Source organism: Doryrhamphus excisus, chromosome 22 (genome assembly GCF_030265055.1).
Source record: "Doryrhamphus excisus isolate RoL2022-K1 chromosome 22, RoL_Dexc_1.0, whole genome shotgun sequence".
NCBI lineage: Eukaryota > Metazoa > Chordata > Actinopteri > Syngnathiformes > Syngnathidae > Doryrhamphus > Doryrhamphus excisus.
This window is the reverse complement of record NC_080487.1, coordinates 11,514,776-11,539,439: the sequence shown is the minus strand read 5'-3', so window position 1 is coordinate 11,539,439 and position 24,664 is coordinate 11,514,776. Positions and strand designations below refer to the sequence as shown.

Here is a 24,664-nt window from a genome sequence, read left to right as displayed (position 1 = left end):
TAACCGCGCTTTAAAATATTCAGAATCATATTTATAGTCATAATTATTATATTTTTAATCGAAGTACTAGTACTTTGTCGAAACCAACACTGCGAACCTACATGATGGGTTTACTCAACAAGCTGTCTTCCCTAAACATGGCTTCTGAGTGCAGTTTGTCCAACCTGTTTCCAATTCAAAGTCAGCTCGACTGCGCTTTAGAAGACACAGCAACACAAGAGGAGAAGGAGAAGCTGGTCTACGAGTATTTAAGCAAAATAGACGAGAGGGAGGACCTCAAGATACGCGACTTTGAGACAGGTTAGCTGCTATTTAATCTGACACGCACTTAGCTTAGCTAGAAGTTACGTGCATGAACAAGACCAGACATGTTTAGTGTGTATGTACAGATATGTATATAGGATTCCATTGTAACTAAGTTATGTTTTCTTATATATCTTACAATTTAATTTACCGTTTTGTTTTGCTGCTACGTGCCAGCAACATATAAACATTTTGTTTACTAATAATACGGTGAACTGTTTTATCTGTATGCATAAACTGTGTGGCAGTACCTCAAGAAACCATTAGATGGTGCTCGTGTGGCGATGAAGCCTCCAACTATGGAGGTGCCATTAAAACAATTACAAAAAAACAATCCTTCTTGTAGGTCTGGAATGGCTAAACACGAAGGGCCCACTGTCTTTCAAAAAGGAGCTGGCAGGTAAAGTGGTGCTGTTGGACTTCTTCACTTACTGCTGCATCAACTGCATGCACATCTTGCCGGACCTTCACCACCTTGAGCAGAAGCACTCCATTCAAGGTACAGTACCACCTGTATAGTATATAACAGGGGTCTCAAACTCAATTTACCTGGGGGCCACTGGAGCTAGGGTCTGGGCAAGGCTGGGCCGCATCAGGTTTTCCAAAAAAAAAAAAAACGCATTTATTAAAAACAGAAAAATATACAAACTTTTCAGTGCTTTGGTTCCGATTTTTATTTTTCTGCACAAAATAAGATGAAAATAAATAAACAAATCAAGAATACAGAAAATCAATCAATCTTAATTTATTTTAATTATAATAATAATAATAAAACGGCAAATAATAAAAACTTAAGAAACCACATATAGTTGGTGGGTAGACAAATTATTTTTTTAAGCATTATTAGAGCCCTGTAGACATGACAAAACACGACTATAGTCACATTTATACTCTTTTTTTTTTATTTACAACCTATTGCGCAACTGCAGGGTCTTGAGACACATGCTAACTCGCAAACTAGAGCGCTAGCAACCTAAACGGTAGCCTTCAAGTTATTTCCTTTAAACTTAAATAGCCAAAAACTTACCACTTCCACATGGATAGGGAGGATAACTATGAACAGTTTTTATTTACAACATATTGCGCAACTGCAGGGTCTTGAGACACATGCTAACTCACAAACTGGAGCGCTAGCGACCTAAACGGTAGCCTTCAAGTTATTTCCTTTAAACTTAAAAAGCCAAAAACTTACCACTTCCACACGGATAGGGAGGATAACTATTAACAGTTATTTAACCTTTAACATAAACATTAATCAAACATAATAATTTTTGCGCGGGCCGCACTAATATTAAACTTTCATATCAAGGCGGGGGCCTCAAACTAGTGTCCTGTGGGCCACATTTGGCCCGCGGGCCGCGTGTTTGAGACCCCTGGTATATAACATAAACATTTCCACAAACTATGTTAGTTTATATATCAATATATGAGTGTTTATGACATGTTTGCTCCATGCGATATTACCTGAGTTTGCCTAATGGTTATTCCACCTTGATACGATTCACCCCAGTGACGTTGAACTTTATCTGTGCTAACTAAAAATATGTCCGAGCTTGAAATGCATGCCAAACGAAAAGATGGCGGCTACCCACGTACAGGAAATACACATACACACCACGGTGTCACTGCACATTGTCATAGCGGCCTTATCTTTGGCACGGCTATGGGTACATTCTATCTAGTCAGTCACTCACACTGTTCACCCATTATCATTCCAATGTGTGGTTACACTTTTTGAAGCCGGAAGCTTGTTTGTGTTGGTACCATTGAGGTTTAATAGTGGAGGAAGATGCTCATTTAGTGTCTATTCAACCCTCGGCTTACCTTGGGAAGGAGATTTGCATAAATGGCGACACTCCTCTTAACCGATTTGGTCTTTTTGACCCCCGTTTTAACCATGTGGAGAACATATTTTGCAGTTGCAGGCGTCATAAAAACATTTATATGCCGTAGATAGAGGAGTTGTGTTCAAAGACCCCCCCACAAATGACGAAAAACCACAAATAAGAGTTATTAAACACACAAATTTTTTTTGCAGGCATACATTATACAGTAATGTACTTACAATATCATTATAATAATATTACTCATTTACACAACATGAGCTGCACGGTGGACGAGTGGTTAGCACGCAGACCTCACAGCTAGAATACCCGAGTTCAATCCCACCCTCGGCTATCTCTGTGTGGAGTTTGCATGGGTTTTCTCCAGGTACTCCGGTTTCCTCCCACATTCCAAAAACATGCTAGGTTAATTAGCGACTCCCAAATTGTCCATAGGTATGAATGTGAGTGTGAATGGTTGTTTGTCTATATGTGCCCTGTGATTGGCTGGCTGGCCACCAGTCCAGGGTGTACCCCGCCTCTCGCATGAAGAAGACAGCTGGGATAGGCTCCAGCACCCCCACGACCTTATTAAATGTTATTAAATCTGGTACTTTTACAATCAGTAACAATTACATTTGTTCACTTCCTGCTTTCCATAATACAATTTAGGTTGTTTAAAAAAAAAAAAAAATTCTGAGGTTTTTCTGAGGTTGTCTTACCAGAATAAGGGGAGTTATTATTTTTTTAAAAAGACATGAAAAATTAACTATATAGAGGAACCTAAAGTTTTTGGTTTTTTTTAGATAAATAGATAGACTTTCTTTATTGTCATTGCACAAAAACACAGCAGTGAAATTGCCAACGAAATGTCGTTGCCTGGCACCCGTATAATAATAAATAAGAATAGATAGATGACCTCAAATAATTTCTTGTTATATAAATAATATATAATAATATAAATAACTTAAAATAATTTAAAGTTAAGGCGGTATAAGCGGCAACATTGGTGTTCTTCCCACTAATAGTTAACAGCCATAGCGATAGAGTGCTGTTTATTGGCTCGTGTTGTTACATAATCCTCAACTCATGGCTCCCTTTTCACAAAAGGTTATCAGGTTCATTTGGTTGCTTAATGGTGTCACCACCTCTATTAAAAACACACACATCGTGACATTCATGCCTGGAGTGGAGTGGTTGACCTTAATTGACTGAAAGGATGTGACTGACACCATCAGACTAGGTATTCATGTAAGTCATGAGTGAGAAGAATGTTTTTATGTGGTATTTTCAGCAGTTTTTAAGAAATTAAGATGTGGAAGTATTTAGATTTGACATCCTGGAAGATGACTAAAGCATCCTTATTTTTTTTTTTTGGAATTTTTTCTCTCAGATGGACTTGTCATTGTTGGGGTACATTCAGCCAAATTTCCTAATGAAAAGGTAAGTGAACGCTAGCCACATTATTATTATTATTAGAATAATATTAATATTGGATTTTAATACATATTTATTTTAATAATATAATGTATGTTGAATAAAATTATTATTTGTAATAATAAAAAAATAATGAGTTTCAGACTTATTTTCATTATTTATATATAATAATAATATATAATTGATAATATATATAATATATTATAATAATATAAATAATACAAATATATAATATATTATAATATATAATTAATTAATAATATATATATTATATGATATAATATATATTATAATAATATAATTATAATTATATTATTAATATTATAATATAATCATATATTTAATATTTATTCATTTTTATTATATTTTTTTATTATTTTTATTTTATTTCATTTAAATTTTTAATTTTTTTAGTTAAAACAATATAAAAATAATAACACGAAAGTGGACGCTAGCCACATTATTATTATTAGAATAATATTAATATTGGATTTTAATACATATTTATTTTAATAATATACTGTGTGTTGAATAAAATTATTTGTAATAATAAAAAATAATGAGTTTTTCAGACTTATTTTCATTATTTATGTATATAATTATATTAATAATATATATAATATATATTATATTATAATAATATAAATAATAAATAATATAAATATATAATTAATAACATATATATTATAATATAATATAATAATTATTATATTATTATTAATATTATTATAATTAATTTTATTTCATTTTTTTAATTATTTTTATTTATTATTATTTTTTACTTCGGACCTTTTTTAGTTAAAACAATATAAAAATAATAAGATATCTAAATTCCACACTAAAAATAATTGCTGTCATGCATTACACAGAATGGTACGACCCGCCAGTTTCCACCATCTGCAGTTCTGACTCAAGTTATTGCGTACTCCTCTCAGGTTCTGGACAACGTCCGAAGCGCCGTTCTTCGTTACAACATCTGCCACCCGGTGGTGAATGACGGCGAAGCGCATCTCTGGCACCGGCTGGAGGTCTCGTGCTGGCCCACGCTGGTGCTGGTGGGACCCCGTGGCAACCTGCTCTTCTCCTTGGTGGGCGAAGGCCACCGCGACACTTTGACACTTTTCACCGAATTGAGCCTCCGTTACTACCAGGAGAAAAAGCTGCTGGAGGCGCACCCGGTTGGGGTCACGCTGTACCGGGATTCTCTACCTCCCAGCATCCTGTCCTTCCCCGGGAAGGTCTGCATGGACCATGGCAGCAACAGGTTGGCCATCGCTGACACGGGGCATCACCGAATTGTGGTGGCGTCCCCTACTGGTCAGCTTTTACACATCATTGGCGGTAAGACGTGCTAGTATTCATCTAACACTCTACGTCAGGGGTCTCAAACTCAGTTTACTTGGGGGCCACTGGAGCTCGGGTCTGGGTGAGACTGGGCCGCATCAGGTTTTCCAAAAAAACAAAAAAAAACGCATTTATTAAAAACAATTTTTTTTTAAAAACTTTGCTTTGGTTCCAATTTTCTACAAGAAAAGTTCTGATAAAACATTCCACTGTTCTCAAATATCTTACTTTTTATTTTTCTACACAAAATAAGATGAAAAATAAATAAACAAATCAAGAATAAAGAAAATCAATCAAGCAGTAATAAAATAAAATAAATAAAAGAATAAAATAAATATAATAATAATAATAAATAAATAAATAATAATAATAATAAAAGGGCAAATAATAAAAACTTAAGAAACCACATATAGTTGGTGGGTAGACAAATAATTTTTTTCACATTAAAATGAACAAAGCATTATTAGAGCCCCGTAGACATGACAAAACACGACTATAGTCACATTTATACTTTTATTATTTACAACATATTGCGCAACTGCAGGGTCTTGAGACACATGCTAACTCGCAAACTAGAGAGCTAGCGACCTAAACGGTAGCTTTCAAGTTATTTCCTTTCAACTTAAATAGCCAAAAACTTACCACTTCCACACGGATAGGGAGGATAACTATTAACAGTTATTTAACCTTTAACATGAACATGAATCAAACGTAATAACAATTTTTTCTGGGTACATGATACCATACAGCATCCATATCAAACATTAAACTTTCATATCAAGTCGGAGGGCCTCAAACTAGTATCCTGCGGCCACATTTGGCCCGCGGGCCGCATGTTTGAGACCCCTGCCCTACATTCTGCAGAGCCCTTCAAACTGAGCACTTTGACTGTGTCATAAAAAAAACAGGACGTTATAGATATTTTTAGCTCATTCCCAAGCTTCAAAAAGCCTCAGAGGAGCCACATGCTGTTCCCAGACCAACGTACAAAGTTGGCGGCGTCCTGGCCGTGTACACGCTGGGAACTGGCACTGACCTCCATTACGAAGACAAAAATGCCCAATGGGATTTTTTTTTTATTATTTCTGTAAGCTTTGCTCATTCAATGGATTGTGTTTGTTTTTTTTTTTTTAAAGCAAACACAAGTAGAGTTGGACTTTTTGGTGTTTGGTTTACTTCATCGTCACACAGATTTTAGTTTTTTTTTTAGTTTTAATTTGGAGGTGCTTGGGACATTTTGTGACGTTTTTAAAACATTTATATAGCATTGCTATATGTCAGCGATGCTTCATTATTTTCTGTCATGCTCCCCCCATGGGGCAGAAATGTTCAGACTGTACTTGAAACTGAAAGAAGAGTCAAATTGCACTTTGAGTACTATAAATTTGTACATGTTGGCAGGTTTGCACTAAACTGAAAATGTCATTTTGAACTCGCGTGTATTTATTTTTTTTAACATTTTTGTTAAGATTTCAGGTTGTACTGCTGGGTTTTTCATTCATTCATGCTGGAGCCTATCCCAGCTGTCTTCGGGCAAGAGACGGGGTACACCCTGGACTGGTGGCCAGCCAATCACAGGGCACATATAGACAAACAACCATTCACACTCACATTCATACCACTTACTGAGTCTTTTGAGCTTGCATAGTAGTTGGTTAATATTCTGCATCATACATTGGTAGTGTATTGTCTGGTTGATGTGGCACAATACTCTTACTGTAGTACTGTAGCTATATATGCAGTATATGTATTTACATTCCAGCAGCCATTTTTATTAGTGTGTCACCGGGGTGCTGGAGCCTATCCCAGCTGTCTTCTTCAGGCGAGAGGCGGGGTACATCCTGGACTGGTGGCCAGCCAATCACAGGGCACATATAGACAAACAACCATTCACACTCACATTCATACCTATGGACAATTGGGAGTCGCTAATTAACCTAGCATGTTTTTGGAATGTGGGAGGAAACCGGAATACCCGGAGAAAACCCACACATACACGGGGAGAACATGTAAACTCCACACAGAGATCGCCGAGATTGGAATTGAACCCTGGTCTCCACTGTTGGGTTTTGATTTAAAATTTATTGGGTTTTTTTTTTGCTACTTTTTTGCTACTTTTTTTCTACTCATAAGGACAAATGAGTGAGGATAAAAGTTTTTTGTGTGCAGGACCTGAAAGTGGACGGCAAGATGGCACCTTCTCCGAAGCGTCCTTCAACGCCCCTCAGGGTGTCGCCATGAAGAACGATGTGGTGTACGTGGCCGACACTGAGAACCACCTAATCCGAAAGGTCTCTGCACCGAAACTGGATTCTATGATTATTTTTCTATAAGTGCTTTTGTCTACCAGCTAATGTTCGTGTATCTATCAAACTAGATCGACCTATTGGAGGGGCGGGTCAGCACGCTAGCTGGCCTCGGCATCCAAGGCACGGACAAAGCAGGCGGGGCTATGGGAGATCAACAGCCAATCAGCTCTCCTTGGGATGTGACACTTGGCTCTGCTGGTGAGTCCTCCAACCTGAAATTAATACATTCATTCGTTTTCTACCGCTTATCCTCACGAGGGTCGCGGGGGTGCTGGAGCCTATCCCAGCTGTCTTCAGGCGAGAGGCGGGGTACACCCTGGACTGGTGGCCAGCCAATCACAGGGCACATATAGACAAACAACCATTCACACTCACATTCATACCTATGGACAATTTGGAGTCGCTAATTAACCTAGCATGTTTTTGGAATGTTCTCATTGGGAGTGACCAGGATGGATAGGATCAGGAACGAGTAGACGACAGGGTTGGATGGAGGTGATTTATTTGCTGAAGGGAAGGAATCGAACTCCAGTCTCTTAGCTGTGAGGCCTCAATTTCAGCCGCAATTTAATTTAATGTTTGGTTTAAATAACCACAAATAACTTATTTTCCATGAATCCATTCATTCACATTTTCCATTAATACAAAATATTTATTTAAAAAAAACTAATAAAAATATAATTAGTTTTTTTAGTTTTATTTAGTAAAATATGTTTTTTTAATGACCACAAATAACTTATTTTCCATGAATCCATTAATTCAATTTTTCCATTAATACAAAATATTTATTAAAAAAAACAAATAAAAATATAATTAGATTTTTTTTAGTTTTATTTAGTAAAATATGTTTTTTTAATGACCACAAATAACTTATTTTCCATGAATCCATTAATTCAAATTTTGCCATTAATACTAAAATATGTATTTAAAAAACTAATAAAAATATAATTCGTTTTTTTTAGTTTTATTTAGTAAAATATATTTTTTAATGACCACAAATAACTTATTTTCCATGAATCCATCAATTTAAAATTTCCATTAATACAAAATATGTATTAAAAAAAACAAATAAAAATCTAATTTGCTGATTTTTTAAATATTATTAAAATAACCTAGCATGATTTTGGAATGTGGGAGGAAACTGGAGTACCCGGAGAAAACCCACGCATGCACGGGGAGAACATGCAAACTCCACACAGAGATGGCCGAGGGTGGAATCGAACTCGGGTCTCCTAGCTGCGAGGCCTGCACGCTAACCACTTGTCCATCGTGCAGTTTTGCGTTTTGAATATGATGATGTCATAGCAGTTTTTGTACCTATACAAGGATTAAAATCAACTCTTGTATATTTTGGCATAAATGTTAGAGACGGTGTCATTGAAGGGGACATGGAGGACAAGCCGGATGGGGTGACAAACTTTTTCTGGTTGTGTGTGTGTGTGTGTGTGTATAGGTGGTGTAGAGGACAACGTGCTGTGGGTGGCGATGGCAGGAACCCACCAGATTTGGGCTTTGTTCCTAGCAGATGGCAAACTACCCAAAGGAAGGTGAGAGCAACCAGGCCATGATTATAAAAAAAAACTACATAATTAAGTCCTTAATAAACAAATAAAATCATAAATAAATAAAAGTATGTGCTCAAGTTCCTCTACACCGAACTCATCCAAGTGTTTTTTACAGCGACTCCAAGGCTGGTACGTGCGTGCGATGGGCGGGTAGCGGCAGCGAGGAGAACCGCAACAACGCCTACCCGCACAAGGCCGGCTTCGCCCAACCGTCGGGCCTGGCTGTGGCCCCGGAGGAGCCCTGGAGCTGCCTCTTTGTGGCCGACAGTGAAAGCAGCACCGTGCGCACGCTAGCGCTGAAGGACGGTGCGGTCAAGCTGCTCGTCGGTGGCGAGAGAGACCCCCTGGTGGGTGCCGGGTTTGAATACTTTAGTCACCTGACCTTATGTAGCTGCACGGTGGTAGATAAGAACTATATACACAAATATATAAGTTAATAACTCTTCTATTGCACACATTTCTGGAGCCTATCCCAGCTGTCTTCGGGGCGGGAGGCGGGGTACACCCCGAACTGGTGGCCAGCCAATCACAGGGCACATATAGACAAACAACCATTCACACTCACATTCATACCACTTACTGAGTCTTTTGAGCTTGCATAGTAGTTGGTTAATATTCTGCATCATACATTGGTAGTGTATTGTCTGGTTGATGCGGCACAATACTCTTACTGTAGTACTGTAGCTATATATGCAGTATATGTATTTACATTGCAGCAGCCATTTTTATTCATTCATTCATTCGTTTTTGTGAGTGTCACAGGGGTGCTGGAGCCTATCCCAGCTGTGTTTTGGAATGTTTTTGGAATGTGGGAGGAAACCGGAGTACCCGGAGAAATCCCACGCATGCACGGGGAGAACATGCAAACTCCACACAGAGATGGCCGAGAGTGGAATTGAACTCGGGTCTCCAAGCTGTGATTCCTGCGTGCTAACCATTCAATCATTCATTTTCTACCGCTTATCCTCACAAGGCTAGCGGTCGGTGCTGGAGCCTATCCCAGCTGTCTTCGGGGCAAGAGGCGGGGTACACCCTGGACTGGTGGCCAGCCAGCCAATCACAGGGCACATATAGACAAACAACCATTCACACTCACATTCATACCTATGGACAATTTGGAGTCGCTAATTAACCTAGCATGTTTTTGGAATGTGGGAGGAAACCGGAGTACCCGGAGAAAACCCACACATGCATGGCATGAATGGTTGTTTGTCTATATGTGCCCTGTGATTGGCTGGCGACCAGTCCAGGGTGTACCCCGCCTCTCGCCCGAAGACAGCTGGGATAGGCTCCAGCACCCCCGCGACCCTCGTGAGGAAAAAGCGGTAGAAAATGAATGAATTAATATCCGAGGTTTACTGTAGTTGTATAATACCATTATGGAAGGTTATTATGTCATGCATTTTTGTTGTTTTACGCCGCTTTTTTTTTTGTTTTTTTGACCTTTTTATTTAGCGTCAAGATGATGTAACACTTCCTAAATCAAATCTTATCCCTCGAGCAAAATGTGGTGATTTATGGAATATTCTGTCATGTAACAAAATTAACTTTTGTTACTGGTGACATTCAGTGAATGGCGTTCCTATTTCAGTTCCGATGCAAATTACTTGTTTGATATTAAGTTATAATTATGTATTATGTGATGTGAAGCAATCTCTTCCTCTATAAAAAAAAAGACTTTTTGATAAGTGGGATTTTTCATGTTCTCCGCTATAATATGAAAATGATCCATATCATAAATAGAATGATGTATCATTTAAAATGTGTCACATTTATTTATTTTCTCATTTTAAACCAGAATCTATTTGCTTTTGGAGATGTGGATGGGAAGGGGGTGGACGCCAAGCTGCAGCATCCACTCGGAGTGGCCTGGTCTCGGGAGGAGAGTTTGCTGTATGTGGTCGACTCCTACAACCACAAGGTGAGTTAGTGAGAAGATGGCTTGTTTGTGATTTCAGCCATTTATGGCACTATTGCAGGGGTGGGCAAACTTTTTGACTTAATTTAACAAAATTGACGGGGGGGGATTATGTAGTATTTTACACGTAACAGTCCATTTTTACACCTATATTTTTACACATATTTTACATGTAAAAGTGTCATGCAATCTGCTATATGTGAACTTTGAAATCATTTATTTGATGTAAAGTGTGTTTCTCAATGTATTATTATTATTATTATTGTTATTTTTATTAGAATTATTATTATTATTAGTAATGTTATTATATTATTATTTTGTTATAATAATAATATTACTACCATTATTATATTAATATTATTAACAACAATATTAATATAATAGTAGTATTATTATCATTATTTGTATTACTATTATTGTGTTTGTGCTCCTTTTTCCAGGAGTATTTTGTAATATTACTACCATTATTATATTAATATTATTAACAACAATATTAATATAATAGTAGTATTATTATCATTATTGACATTATATTATTACAATATATTATTATTATTATTATTGTTATTTTTATTAGAATTATTATTATTATTAGTTATAGTAATGTTATTATATTATTATTTTGTTATAATAATAATATTACTACCATTATTATATTAATATTAACAACAATATTAATATAATAGTAGTATTATTATCATTATTTGTATTACTATTATTGTGTTTGTGCTCCTTTTTCCAGGAGTATTTTGTAATATTACTACCATTATTATATTAATATTATTAACAACAATATTAATATAATAGTAGTATTATCATCATTATTGACAACATTCTTCTTGTTCTTGTTCTTCTTGTTCTTCTTCTTGTTCTTGTTCTTCTTCTTGTTCTTCTTCTTCTTGTTCTTCTTCTTCTTGTTCTTCTTCTTCTTCTTCTTGTTCTTCTTCTTCTTCTTGTTCTTGTTCTTCTTCTTCTTGTTCTTCTTCTTCTTGTTCTTCTTCTTCTTCTTGTTCTTCTTCTTCTTGTTCTTCTTCTTCTTGTTCTTGTTCTTCTTCTTGTTCTTGTTCTTCTTGTTCTTCTTGTTCTTCTTGTTCTTCTTGTTCTTGTTCTTCTTGTTCTTCTTCTTCTTGTTCTTCTTCTTCTTGTTCTTCTTCTTCTTCTTCTTCTTCTTGTTCTTCTTCTTCTTCTTCTTGTTCTTCTTCTTCTTGTTCTTCTTCTTATTATTATTATTATTATTATGTGCTTGTGTCCCTTTTTACAGGAGCATTTTGTAACAGACCACATCAAATAACGAAATTGATAAAGCAGCTACCTCAACCGTCAAAAAATTGGCCCAAGCCACGATTCCAGGTTTTATGTTGAGTTCAAATGAAATATTTTGAAAAAAACAGGCGGGCCATATTGAAACACTTGGCGGGCCGGATGTGGCCCCCGGGCCGTAGTTTGCCCACCCCTGCACTATTGTGTGTATGTGTGTGTGTGTGTGCAGGTTAAGGTTGTGGATCCAAAGACAAAGCAGTGCAGCACCTTAGCCGGGACAGGAGAAGCTGGAAACACTCTTGGTCCTGAGTTCAGCAATTCCAGCTTCAATGAACCAGGCGGAATCTGCGTGGGGGCCGGTGGGAAGCTGCTCTACGTGGCCGACACCAACAACCACATCATCAAAGTGCTGGACCTCCACTCCAACACCGTATCGCTGGTGACACATCTTATATTCATCATCTATTTTCACGTCACCAGAACCTCCTTTTCAACCTTAGCATCTTCTTCCCTCTCAGTTGCCTATTTCTGGAGACTACACAGACGCACCGAAACCCAAAACTGCAGCAAAAGCCCCCAAGCTGCCCAAAGGAGCTGCTTTGATAGACATGCCGCTACAATCAATTAGCGCGGGGCAGACCCTCACCGTGTCACTCACGTTGTCTCTACCGGAAGGAGCCAAACTCACAAAGGAGGCACCGAGCTGCTGGGCTGTCTCGGCTGAAGGTAAGTCACATACCATACCATATCTTACACTTATTGTGTGGAAATATGGGCTAATAACTATAAAAGTAATCTTCACTGGCTAAATGTACTGCAAAAAAAGGCCAGTAAGGATAATTCATAATGCCGCCTCCAGAGAACATACTAAGTCCTTATTTCTAAAATCACAAATACTTCAACTTGCTGATATAGTTCATCTTCAAACAGCTAAAATAATGCATAAGGCTAAAAATAACCAATTAGCTAAAAATGTCATCCAATACTTCTCTACAAGAGAGGAGAATAATTGATTTAATTTTAATTTTAATTTTAATTTTAATTTTAATTTTAATTTTAATTTTAATTTTAATTTTAATTTTAATTTTAATTTTAATTTTAATTTTAATTTTAATTTTAATTTTAATTTTAATTTTAATTTTAATTTTAATTTTAATTTTAATTTTAATTTTATAGCTATATCTATAGCTCTCAAGTTAGCATTATTGTTTACTATATTGAACCAACCAGTGGGCTCGAGTTAGCACCAGAGCTAGCATTACTGCTTAGAATGGGGTACCCTACCAATCAACTGATTGCTAATTAGCGTCAATGCTAACGTTATTGTTCACAATCGTGTACCAACCAAATACTTTGTATTTAATTTAATTTAATTTAATTTACAATAGCTATCGAGTTAGTATTATTGTTTACTATATCGAACCAACCAATGTGCTTGAGTTAGCACCAGAGCTAGCATTACTAGCGGTTAAAATGGGGTAGCCTACCAATCAACTGCTTGCTAATTAGCATCAATGCTAACGTTACTGTCTACAATTGTGTAGCAACCAAATGCTTTATACTTTGCATCAGAGCTAACATCACTGTTGAGAGTTAAATGATCTCAAGTTAGCATCAGAGCTAACAACAGAATGCTATCGAGTTAGCATTATTGTTTACCGTATCGAACCAACCGATGTGCTCGAGTCAGCGCCAGAACTAGCATTACTAGCGGTTAGAATGGGGTAGCCTACCAATCAACTGCTTGCTAATTAGCATCAATGCTAATGTTATTGTCTACAATCGTGTACCAACCAAATACTTTGTATTTAATTTAATTTAATTTAATTTAATTTAATTTAATTTAATTTAATTTAATTTAATTTAATTTAATTTAATTTAATTTAATTTAATTTAATTTAATTTAATTTAATTTAATTTAATTTAATTTAATTTAATTTAATTTAATTTAATTTAATTTAATTTAATTTAATTTAATTTTTAAATAAACGGTCCTCTCATTAATTTTGGAACATTTTCGTTGGCACTATCAACCCGCTATTTTCGGAAAGGTTTCTGATAAGAGTGTGGCCGAGTCTCGCTCGGACATAATTAGCTCCCAGGCTTATGTTACGTGAGCCGCTGCGCTCCGACTCCTGCTCGGTCTGGACTTAAGCTGATGGAATCGCGCTACGGCGGGAATTTGAACGGAATCGCAAAGCCAGAGCTGAATTGCGTCTCTCCCGGGACACCGAGGTAGAAATCAACCTCGTTCATCAGCGCTTTCGTTGTAGAGTCGATGCGTCACGGTTCAACATCACTCCATTGTCTCATAAGTCACTTCCTGTTTGCCCACAGGTGACGAGTGGCTGCTGGACGGTCAGGTCGTCAGCGGCGACATCACCGATCTGTCAAAGCCACTTAGCATCTCCGCCAAACTTCCGGAAGTTCCAAAGAAACTCCAAGTGGGTCTCAAGCTGAGCGTCTGGGTGTACTTCTGCACGGCGGTGGGGTCGGCGTGCACCATGAGAGCGGCGTCTTTCTTCCAACCTCTTGAGATAAGTCTCACGGCGGCCGTGGGCGAGGTCAATATTGCGTTAACTCATTCCTTCTAAAACGGGAGTGCTCACTTTTTTTTTTTACACCAAATTTTGCTCAATTTTGTACATTAAAGATGCTAGAATTGATCCCACGTTGTTTAGTACATGCTAAGCTATCTGGACAAAACAGCTGACAAAGCGGATTAGGGTCATATCTAGTAATATCTTATTAATTATGAATATATTTTATTTTTTACAATGAACAAAAATGGCTCATGGGCTGCACTTTGGACACCATCGCTCTTCCATAAATAATACACATTAGGAACCTCTCAGGTTGAATCATTCATTCATTTTCTACCGCTTATCCTCACGAGGGTTGCGGGGGTGCTGGAGCCTATCCCAGCTGTTTTCAGGGCGGGAGGCGGGGTACATCCCAGCTATCTTCGGATTGAATAATAATCATAATAATCATAATAATAAAAATAGTATTCTTATTATCTCACATAATTATAATATATTATTATTATAATTATGCATAATAATAATAATAATAATAACATATTGTTATAATTATTACAATTATGCATAATAACAACAATAATTATTATGATTATATTATGCATAATTGTAATAATAATATATTATAATTATGTGAGATAATAATCATAATCATAATAATAAAATACTATTATTATTATTGTGATTATCTCACATAATTATTATATTATTATTATAATTATGCATAATATAATCATAATAATAACAATTATTATTATTATTATTATTATATTTATACATAATATAATCATAATATTTTGTGATTATGATTATGCATAATTATAATAATAACAATATTTTATTATTATGATTATTATGCATTAGCTCACATAATTATAATAATAATAATTATATTATTATTATGCATAATAATCATAATAACACAAAATATTGTTATTATTATTATTAGAATTATGCATACTATAATCATAATTTTATTATTATGATTATGCATAAGTATAATAATAATAATATTTTGTGTTATTATGATTATTATGCATAATTATAATCATAATATAATTTAATTATGTGAGATAATAATAATAATAATAACAAATAATAAAAATTATTTACAAATAATTTGAAAAATTATAATTTTTTTTTTATAAATAATAATAATAATAATAATAATAATAATTTGAAAAATAATTTGAAAAATTATTATTATTATTATTATTAAAATTATTACTTTTATTATTATTATTATTATCGTTATAACAATCCCATCTGAATTGAACACATAGCAAATAATGGGAAAAAAATAGTCTGTTCCAAGGTCAAACTATGACCAACTTACACTTTTCAACAAATCATGCAAGTGTAAAAATAAGAACTTAATATAAAGACACATTTAAGCAGCGAAACCCTCAAGTGCTGACTTGCTATTTGGCGGAAAATGAAATAAAAATCATTTCAAATCATTTTTCACAAAGTGTAAATCTCGAGTACAGCTCGCTCGACTTCAGAGGTTTCACGGTAGCGCTTGGTTTTTAACCAAAAAAAAAAAAAGAAGTGCACTCCAGCCCGTGTGGGCTCATGTCGGCTGATGAATGAGGTCAGCATTGTTTGTGATGCCGTCGTCCATTTGTGTAAAAGCTGATTTTCATATCTAAAAGCACTCCATTACATCACAGCTTTAATGCTGTTAAGGCTCTCTGACATTTATTGTTCACAATGACTCCTGCTGCTTCAGATATGATCATTTATTATTTATTTATGCACCTAATGTCTTTAAGGGCGGGACTGTACTAAGAGGGCCAGTCCGTCCTCCCAATTTACAAAGTATTTATTCCTTGACCTTGTAATCTGAACAAATACAAATATAATACTACTTAAAGCAACAGTATGTACAAATTTGAGCACCCGAAAATGGTGTTAGCATTATTGTTTATCGTATTGAACCAACCAATACGCTCGAGTTAGCACCAGAGCTAGCATTACTGGTTAGAATGGGGTAGCCTACCAATCAACTGATTGCTAATTAGCATCAATGCTAACTCTGTACTTAGCATCAGAGCTAACATCACTGTTGAGAGTTGAATGCTCTCTAGTTAGCATCAGAGCTAACATTACAATTTTACATTTGGTTATAAACCCAAATGTTCTCTAGTTAGCATTTGTGCTAACATTATTATTCAGAATTGTCTAGCCACAGAATGCTATCGAGTTAGCATTATTGTTTACTGTATCAAACCAACCAATGTGCTCGAGTTAGCACCAGAGCTAGCATTACTGGTTAGAATGGGGAGCCTACCGCAATGCTAACTTTACTGTTGAGAGTTGAATGATCTCAAGTTAGCATCAGAGCTAACATTACAATTTTACATTTGGTTATAAACCCAAATGTTCTCAAGTTAGCATTTGTGCTAACATTATTATTCAGGATTGTTTACCAACAGAATGCTATCGAGGTTAGCATTATTGTTTACTGTATCAAACCAACCAATGTGCTCGAGTTAGCACCAGAGCTAGCATTACTAGCGGTTAGAATGGGGTAGACTACCAATCAACTGATTGCTAATTAGCATCAATGCTAACGTTACTGTCTACAATTGTGTATCAACCAAATACTCTGTACTAACATCAGTGTTGAGAGTAGGGTGCTCTCTAGTTAGCATCAGAGCTAACATTACAATTTTACATTTGGTTGTAAACCCAAATGTTCTCCAGTTAGCATCTGTGCTAACGTTATTATTAAGAATTGTCTAGCAACAGAAAGCTATCGAGTTAGCATTATTGTTTACTGTATTGAACCAATACGCTCAAGTTAGCACCAGAGCTAGCATTACTGCTTAGAATGGGGTAGCCTACCAATCAACTGATTGCTAATTAGCATCAATGCTAACGTTACTGTCTACAATTGTGTATCAACCAAATGCTTTTTACTTAGCATCAGAGCTAACATTACAATTTAACATTTGGGTGTTCTCTAGTTAGCATCTGTGCTAACATTATTATTAAGAATTGTCTAGCAACAGAAAGCTATCGAGTTAGCATTATTGTTTTACTGTATCGAACCAACCAATGCGCTCGAGTTAGCACCAGAGCTAGCATTACTAGCGGTTAAAATGGGGTAGCCTACCAATCAACAGCTTGCTAATTAGCCTCAATGCTAACGTTATTGTCTACAATTGTGTATCAACCAAATACTCTGTACTTAGCATCAGAGCTAACATCACTGTTGAAAATAGGATGTTCTCTAGTTAGCATTTGTGCTAATATTATTACTCAGTGTTAACATGATTGTTCACAACTGTGTGCCCTCCAAACGCTGACTCGTTAGCGTCACAGCTAACAGTGGTTGTTTAGAATTGTCTGCTAACTGCTTTTTAGTTAGCATCTGAGCTAACATTACCGCTCGGAGCTACGTACAAACTGTAAATTCATGAAGCAATACATTTTAATTGATATATTATTTAAATAGTTTTGAAATTATAGTTAATATAATATTAATAAAACTTTTTCTTTTACATAATTGTCCCCATCATTGTCACATGACCCAGAAGTGCCTTGCAAAACTGTTAGCAATAAATAACAATAAAATCTAATCTCTTCTTAGCATTGTTTATTTAATTAGCATCAACAAGCTACATCTAATCCTTTTTTAGGTCCCAAACTAGCTTGATTTGTTGTTGTTTTTTTCCCAGGTTATCTTTGCTATTGTGTATGCAAATCAACGCTGCACTTTAAAATGTAACAAATAAAGTATTTTTGATCTAATATTGTGTTTTTTTTGATCGAACACTGTCAGCCAATGTCTGTCGGTCAGTGTTATTTCCTATGAACCCTTAAGCCTATAGTTTATGCTCCTCCCCCTTTTCAGTTCATTATTGACTCGCTCATTTGCCAAACGTCATCTCTTTCAATCTGGGGTATCAATACTTTTCAATAAAAGCGATTAACACATTGATTAATTCCACTTCCAACAGTACTCTTCTTCTCTCTTCCAATTGCTATTGATCGTTTGCGATGAAATATCGCCCGTCTCGTACTCAACCCTGATGAAGACGGCATCCCCCTTAGTGACGACACAAAAACATCATCCCACATGGAACCTTTCTGGAACGACTACAAAATAAATGAGTCGTCGTGATTCTGACGTTTTTATTAACCCCGTCTGACCGCCGTCATAAATCAGCAGTGTCGTTGTTAGCTTTGGTAGCACGTACTTCTCTTTGTTATCATCGTAAGAGCACAATCATGTGACCACGCTCAAGCTCACATAGTAGTTGGTTAATATTCTGCATCATACATTGGTAGTGTATTGTCTGGTTGATGTGGCACAATACTCTTACTGTAGTACTGTAGCTATATATGCAGTATATGTATTTACATTCCAGCAGCCGCCATTTTCATGTGTGTCACTGGGGTGCTGGAGCCTATCCCAGCTGTGATCCTGTAATAGAGGATCTTTGCAGCATGTCCCTAAAACAGCAAAATCATCCTGTCATAAAGGATCTTTGCAGCGTGTCCCCTAAAAACAGCATAATGATCCCGTCATAGAGGATCTTTGCAGCGTGTCCCTAAAAACAGCAAAATGATCCTGTCATAGAGGATCTTTGCAGCGTGTCCCTAAAACAGCAAACTGATCCTGTAATAGAGGATCTTTGCAGCGTGTCCTTAAAAACAGCATAATAATCCCATAATAGAGGATCTTTGCAGCATGTCCCCCCAAAAAGCAAAATGATCCTGTCATAGAGGATCTTTGCAGCGTGTCCCCCCAAAAAGCAAAATGATCCTGTCATAGAGGATCTTTGCAGCATGTCCCTAAAAACAGCAAAATGATCCCGTCATAGAGGATCTTTGCAGCGTGTCCCTAAAAACAGCAAACTGATCCCGTCATAGAGGATCTTTGCAGCATGTCCCTAAAAACAGCAAACTGATCCTGTCATAGAGGATCTTTGCAGCATGTCCTCAAAAACAGCTAAATGATCCGTCATAGAGGATCTTTGCAGCATGTCCCTAAAACAGCAAAATCATCCCGTCATAGAGGATCTTTGCAGCATGTCCCCCCAAAAAGCAAAATGATCCTGTCATAGAGGATCTTTGCAGGATGATCCTAAAAACAGCAAAATGATCCTGTCGTAGAGGATCTTTGCAGCGTGTCCCTAAAAACAGCAAAATGATCCTGTCATAAAAACATGTTTTTAGGGACATGCTGCAAAGATCCTCTATGACAGGATCATTTCGCTGCATATAGGATCTTTGCGGCGTGTCCCTAAAAACAGCAAAATGATCCTGTAATAGAGGATCTTTGCAGCATGTCTTCAAAAACAGCAAAATGATCCGTCATAGAGGATCTTTGCAGCATGTCTTTAAAAACAGCAAAATGATCCCGTCATAGAGGATCTTTGCAGTGTGTCCCTAAATACAGCATAATGATCCCGTCATAGAGGATCTTTGTAGCTGCTTCATTGTTTGTCTCCCTTACGACAGAAAAGATGCTCATTAAGAAACAATCTTTGTGCAGGAAGGAACACATCATCACTTTTCCCTCTTCTGTTACTCCCAGGAGAAGGCATCCATTCTGCGGAATGACGTCCAGGCTGTGACCTTGCCAGCGAGAGGTCAAGCAATGAGCTGAGTCGAGGTGTAGCTTGCCTGCCTCTGCTCTCAATCGTGTGTGGGATGCATGCGGACGCTCGCCGCCACTTTGCGGGCATCACGAAGGCGTGGAGTTGGCACATAAAAAAAAGCACCAACATGGCGGATAAGTCAAGGAGGGCTTTTAAATGTTGAGGCAAAGCTAAGTGGCGTTATTTTCAAGTACTTGGTTGGAAAGAGAGAACTTTAAAAATGGATTTTTGTGGCCAATCACATGGCAGGGTTCCTAATTTTATGGTAACATTACAACCTTTGCTGTGTAGCGTGATATTACAACTTCATTCATTCATTTTGCTTTTTTGTCCCCCAAAAAAGCTAAACGATCCTGTCATAGAGGATCTTTGCAGCGTGTCCTCAAAAACAGCAAAATGATCCTGTCATAGAGGATCTTTGCAGCGTGTCCTCAAAAACAGCAAAATGATCCTGTCATAGAGGATCTTTGCAGCGTGTCCTCAAAAACAGCAAAATGATCCTGTCATAGAGGATCTTTGCAGCATGTCCCTAAAAACATGTTTTTAGACTCGTCGACTCATCGACTCAGCTCCTGCAAAGATCCTCTATGACGGGATCACGTTGCTGTTTTAGGGTCATCCTGCAAAGATCCTCTATGACAGGATAATTTTGCTGTTTTTAGGGACACGCTGCAAAGATCCTATATGCAGTGAAATGATCCTGTCATAGAGGATCTTTGCAGCAAGCAAAATGATCCTGTCATAGAGGATCTTGGGACATGCTGCAAAGATCCTCTATGATCTTTGTTTTTAGGGACACGCTGCAAAGATCCTCTATGATCTTTGCAGCGTGTCCCTAAAAACAGCAAAATGATCCTGTCATAAAGGATCTTTGCAGCATAACTCTTAAGAACAGAAAAATTATCCCGTCATAGAGGATCTTTGCAGCGTGTCCCTAAAAACAGCAAAATGATCCCATCATAGAGGATCTTTGCATCATGTCCCTAAAAACAGCCAAATTATCCTGTAATAGAGGATCTTTGCAGCATGTCCCTAAAACATGTTTTTAGGGACATGCTGCAAAGATCCTCTATGACAGGATCATTTCGCTACATATAGGATCTTTGCAGCATGTCCCTAAAACCAGCGAAATGATCTTGTTATAGAGGATCTTTGCAGCATGTCCCTAAAACCAGCAAAATGATCCTGTCATAGAGGATCTTTGCAGCATGTCCCTAAAAACAGCAGCACTACTTTGCAGTGGGCGCTTAACAGCAGCAGAGTGCTCCTGTCATATTAGAGGATCTTTGATTAGTGATTTGGCAGCGGGTTATTAGATAGCGAGCAGGGGTCCCAAATTACCGGCTCTCTGATTCGTCAGTTCGGCAGTGACGTCACAGGCAGCACCGATTGACGGCCAGGGTCGATGCAGGTCCATTCAGGAGCTTCAGATGGAGTTGGAGCGCCACGCCAGCAGGGCCGTGGCAGGCGCGCCGGGCCGGAGGGGCTTCACTCCAGCGAGAGCAGCGCTCCACTCGGCAGCCCGTCATGGGCGGCGTCGACCCCCGCAACCTCACGTCCGCGTCGGAGGAGTGGGTCGCGGGCATCAGCCTGGTCATGGCTCTCATCGTGCTGGCCATAGTGGTGGGCAACGCGCTCGTGATCGTGGCCATCGCCCGGACGCAGAGGCTCCAGACGCGGACCAACGTGTTCGTGGTGTCGCTGGCGTGCGCGGATCTCATCATGGGCGTGCTGGTGGTGCCCTTCGGCGCCACGCTGGAAGTGCGCGGCTCCTGGGCTTACGGCTCATTCTTCTGCGAGTTCTGGATCTCCGTGGACGTTCTGTGCGTCACGGCGAGCATCGAGACGCTGTGCGTGATCGCCGTGGACCGATACGTAGCCATCACGGCGCCCTTTCGCTACCAAAGCCTGCTCACCAGAGCCCGCGCTAAGGCGGCTGTGTGCGCCGTGTGGGGGGTCTCGGCGTTGGTCTCCTTCCTCCCCATTCTCATGCACTGGTCCCGGGACAGCGCGCACACCGCCTGCTACGAGGACCCGACCTGCTGCGACTTCGTCACGAACCGCGCGTACGCCGTGTCCTCCTCCGTCATCTCCTTCTACCTCCCACTGGTGGTTATGGTGTTCGTTTACGCGCGCGTCTACCGGGAAGCAAAGCAGCAGCTGCGGAAGATCGACAAATGCGAGGGTCGCTTCCACATCCACGGCTCCGCTGGACAGTGCAAGAGGAAGCCGCCTCGGATGGCCGCTCTGCGGGAACACAAGGCGCTCAAGACGCTGGGTATCATCATGGGGACCTTCACTCTTTGCTGGCTCCCCTTCTTCATCGTGAACGTGGTGCGGGTTTTCGGCGCCGAGTTGGTGGACAAGAACCTGTTCGTCTTTCTCAACTGGCTCGGCTACGCCAACTCCGCGTTCAATCCCGTCATCTACTGCAGGAGTCCGGACTTCCGGAGGGCGTTCAAGAGGCTCCTGTGCTGCTGGAGGAGAAGAAGGAGGAGGAGGACACCGAGGAGCCCAGGCGTGCTGCACGTCAGCTCCTGTGACCTGAGCCGGTACTCCGCAGGTTATGTGGCCTCCGTGGAGCCCGGAACCCTTGGCTTGTGGACGGACTGCAACGGGCTGGACAACAGCGACAGCAGCCTGGCCGGGACCGGCAAGCTGTCCCGTTCCGAGTCCCATCTGTGACTGAAACTAAAATTCTTTTTCAACACTTTTAAGTTCTAAAAGTGCAGCCATCTTTGTTTTTACCTCGCAATGGTGGGCAAGTGCAATTGTTGCAGTTATTTCTTCCTCTTTGGTGTTATTTGTTATTAATGTTATTAATGCTTATTTATTTCTGCTGCACTGTGGCTTTGAGTATAAAACGTCTTGTCCTTGTCAAGTAGTACATGCTGTTTGTACACATGTCCTGTGAAATAGTAATAAAAAGTAATAAAAACATGTATTTCATGTCTTCTTAAACTACATTTTTTCATTTTTTATGCTTCATTAGCATATAAATATACTTAAATTACACTTGAACATGCATTACCCTTAAGAGTATGATGTGAGGATGGTAACATTGGTAAATAGATCACAGCATATCATAGAAAACCTCACTCGCAATGTAAATATGTCTCCCTCTAGTGGCTGTTAGTGGTATATTCAGCTGGCATCACAGCAAAGTGGACTGAATTGGGCTTGTTTTTGCAGCAGATTCCTAAAAACACCAGAACACTCATCAAATAGAGGATCTTTGACTAGCATTTTTGCAGGAGGTCCTAAAAACAGCAGCGCTCTCTTGTCAAATAGAGGATCTTCGACTAGCATTTTTGCAGTAGGTCCTTAAAAACAGCAGAATTCTGTCTTTATTTTTTTTCAGCAGAGCCCCCCCCCCCCCCCCCCCCCGTCGAATAGACCATCTTTGATGAAGATTTTTGCAGTAGGTCCTTAAAAATAGCAGAGATCTCCTGTCTTTGCTAAAAAAAATCAGCAGAATCCTAAGAACAGCAGAGCTCTCTTGTCAAATAGAGGATCTTTGACTAGCATTTTTACAGTCAGTCCTTAAAAACAGCAGAGATCTCCTGTCTTTGATAATTTTTTTCAGCAGAGTCCTAAAAACAGCAGAGCTCTCTTGTCAAATAGAGGATCTTTGACTAGCATTTTTGCAGTAGGTCCTAAAAACAGCAGAGATCTTCTGTCTTTGATTTTTTTTTCAGTAGAGTCCTAAAAACAGCAGAGCTCTCTTGTCAAATAGAGGATCTTCGACTAGCATTTTTGCAGTAGGTCCTAAAAACAGCAGAGATCTTCTGTCTTTGATTTTTTTTCAGTAGAGTCCTAAAAACAGCAGGGCTCTCTTGTCAAATAGAGGATCTTCGACTAGCATTTTTGCAGTAGGTCCTTAAAAATAGCAGAGATCTCCTGTCTTCGCTAAAAAAAAAAATCAGCAGAATCCTAAGAATAGCAGAGCTCTCTTGTCAAATAGAGAATCTTTGACTAGCATTTTTGCAGGAGGTCCTTAAAAACAGCAGTACTCTGTCTTTATTTTTTTTCAGCAGAGTCCTATAAACTGCAGAGCCCCCCCATCAAATAGACAATCTTTGACTAGCATTTTTGCAGTAGGTCCTTAAAAATAGCAGAGATCTCCTGTCTTTGCTACAAAAAAATTCAGCAGAATCCTAAGAACAGCAGAGCTCTCTTGTCATATAGACCATCTTTGATGAGCATTTTTACAGGAGGTCCTTAAAAACAGCAGAAATCTTCTGTTTTTCTTTTTTTTCAGCAGAGTCCTAAAAACAGCAGAGCTCTCTTGTCAAATAGACCATCTTTGATGAGGATTTTTGCAGTAGGTCCTTAAAAACAGCAGAAATCTTCTGTTTTTGATTTTTTTTTCAGCAGAGTCCTAAAAACAGCAGAGCTCTCTTGTCAAATAGAGGATCTTTGACTAGCATTTTTGCAGTAGGTCCTTAAAAACAGCAGAACTCTCTTTTTTCAGCAGAGTCCTAAAAACAGCAGAGCCCCCCCTTGTCAAATAGACCATCTTTGATGAGCATTTTTGCAGAAGGTCCTTA

The 24,664-nt window shown here is 38.3% G+C and overlaps 2 protein-coding genes across 2 annotated transcripts; both read left to right on the top strand.

Annotated features, from left to right (window-relative positions):
* The first annotated feature begins 121 nt into the window (after nt 1–121).
* nhlrc2 (NHL repeat containing 2) lies at nt 122–14,979 on the top strand. The gene is made up of 12 exons (XM_058061712.1): nt 122–300; nt 650–802; nt 3,520–3,569; nt 4,499–4,904; nt 7,077–7,198; nt 7,285–7,414; nt 8,670–8,763; nt 8,897–9,128; nt 10,580–10,702; nt 12,189–12,398; nt 12,478–12,685; nt 14,297–14,979. The coding sequence occupies exons 1-12, from the start codon at nt 138–140 to the stop codon at nt 14,551–14,553; spliced, it is 2,148 nt and encodes a 715-aa protein (XP_057917695.1). The 5' UTR covers nt 122–137; the 3' UTR covers nt 14,554–14,979.
* A 6,366-nt stretch (nt 14,980–21,345) lies between these two features.
* On the top strand, nt 21,346–23,017 carry adrb1 (adrenoceptor beta 1). Its single transcript, XM_058061789.1, has one exon. It carries the CDS (start codon nt 21,642–21,644, stop codon nt 22,797–22,799), a length of 1,158 nt encoding a protein of 385 aa, XP_057917772.1. The 5' UTR covers nt 21,346–21,641; the 3' UTR covers nt 22,800–23,017.
* The last annotated feature ends 1,647 nt before the right edge of the window (nt 23,018–24,664 follow it).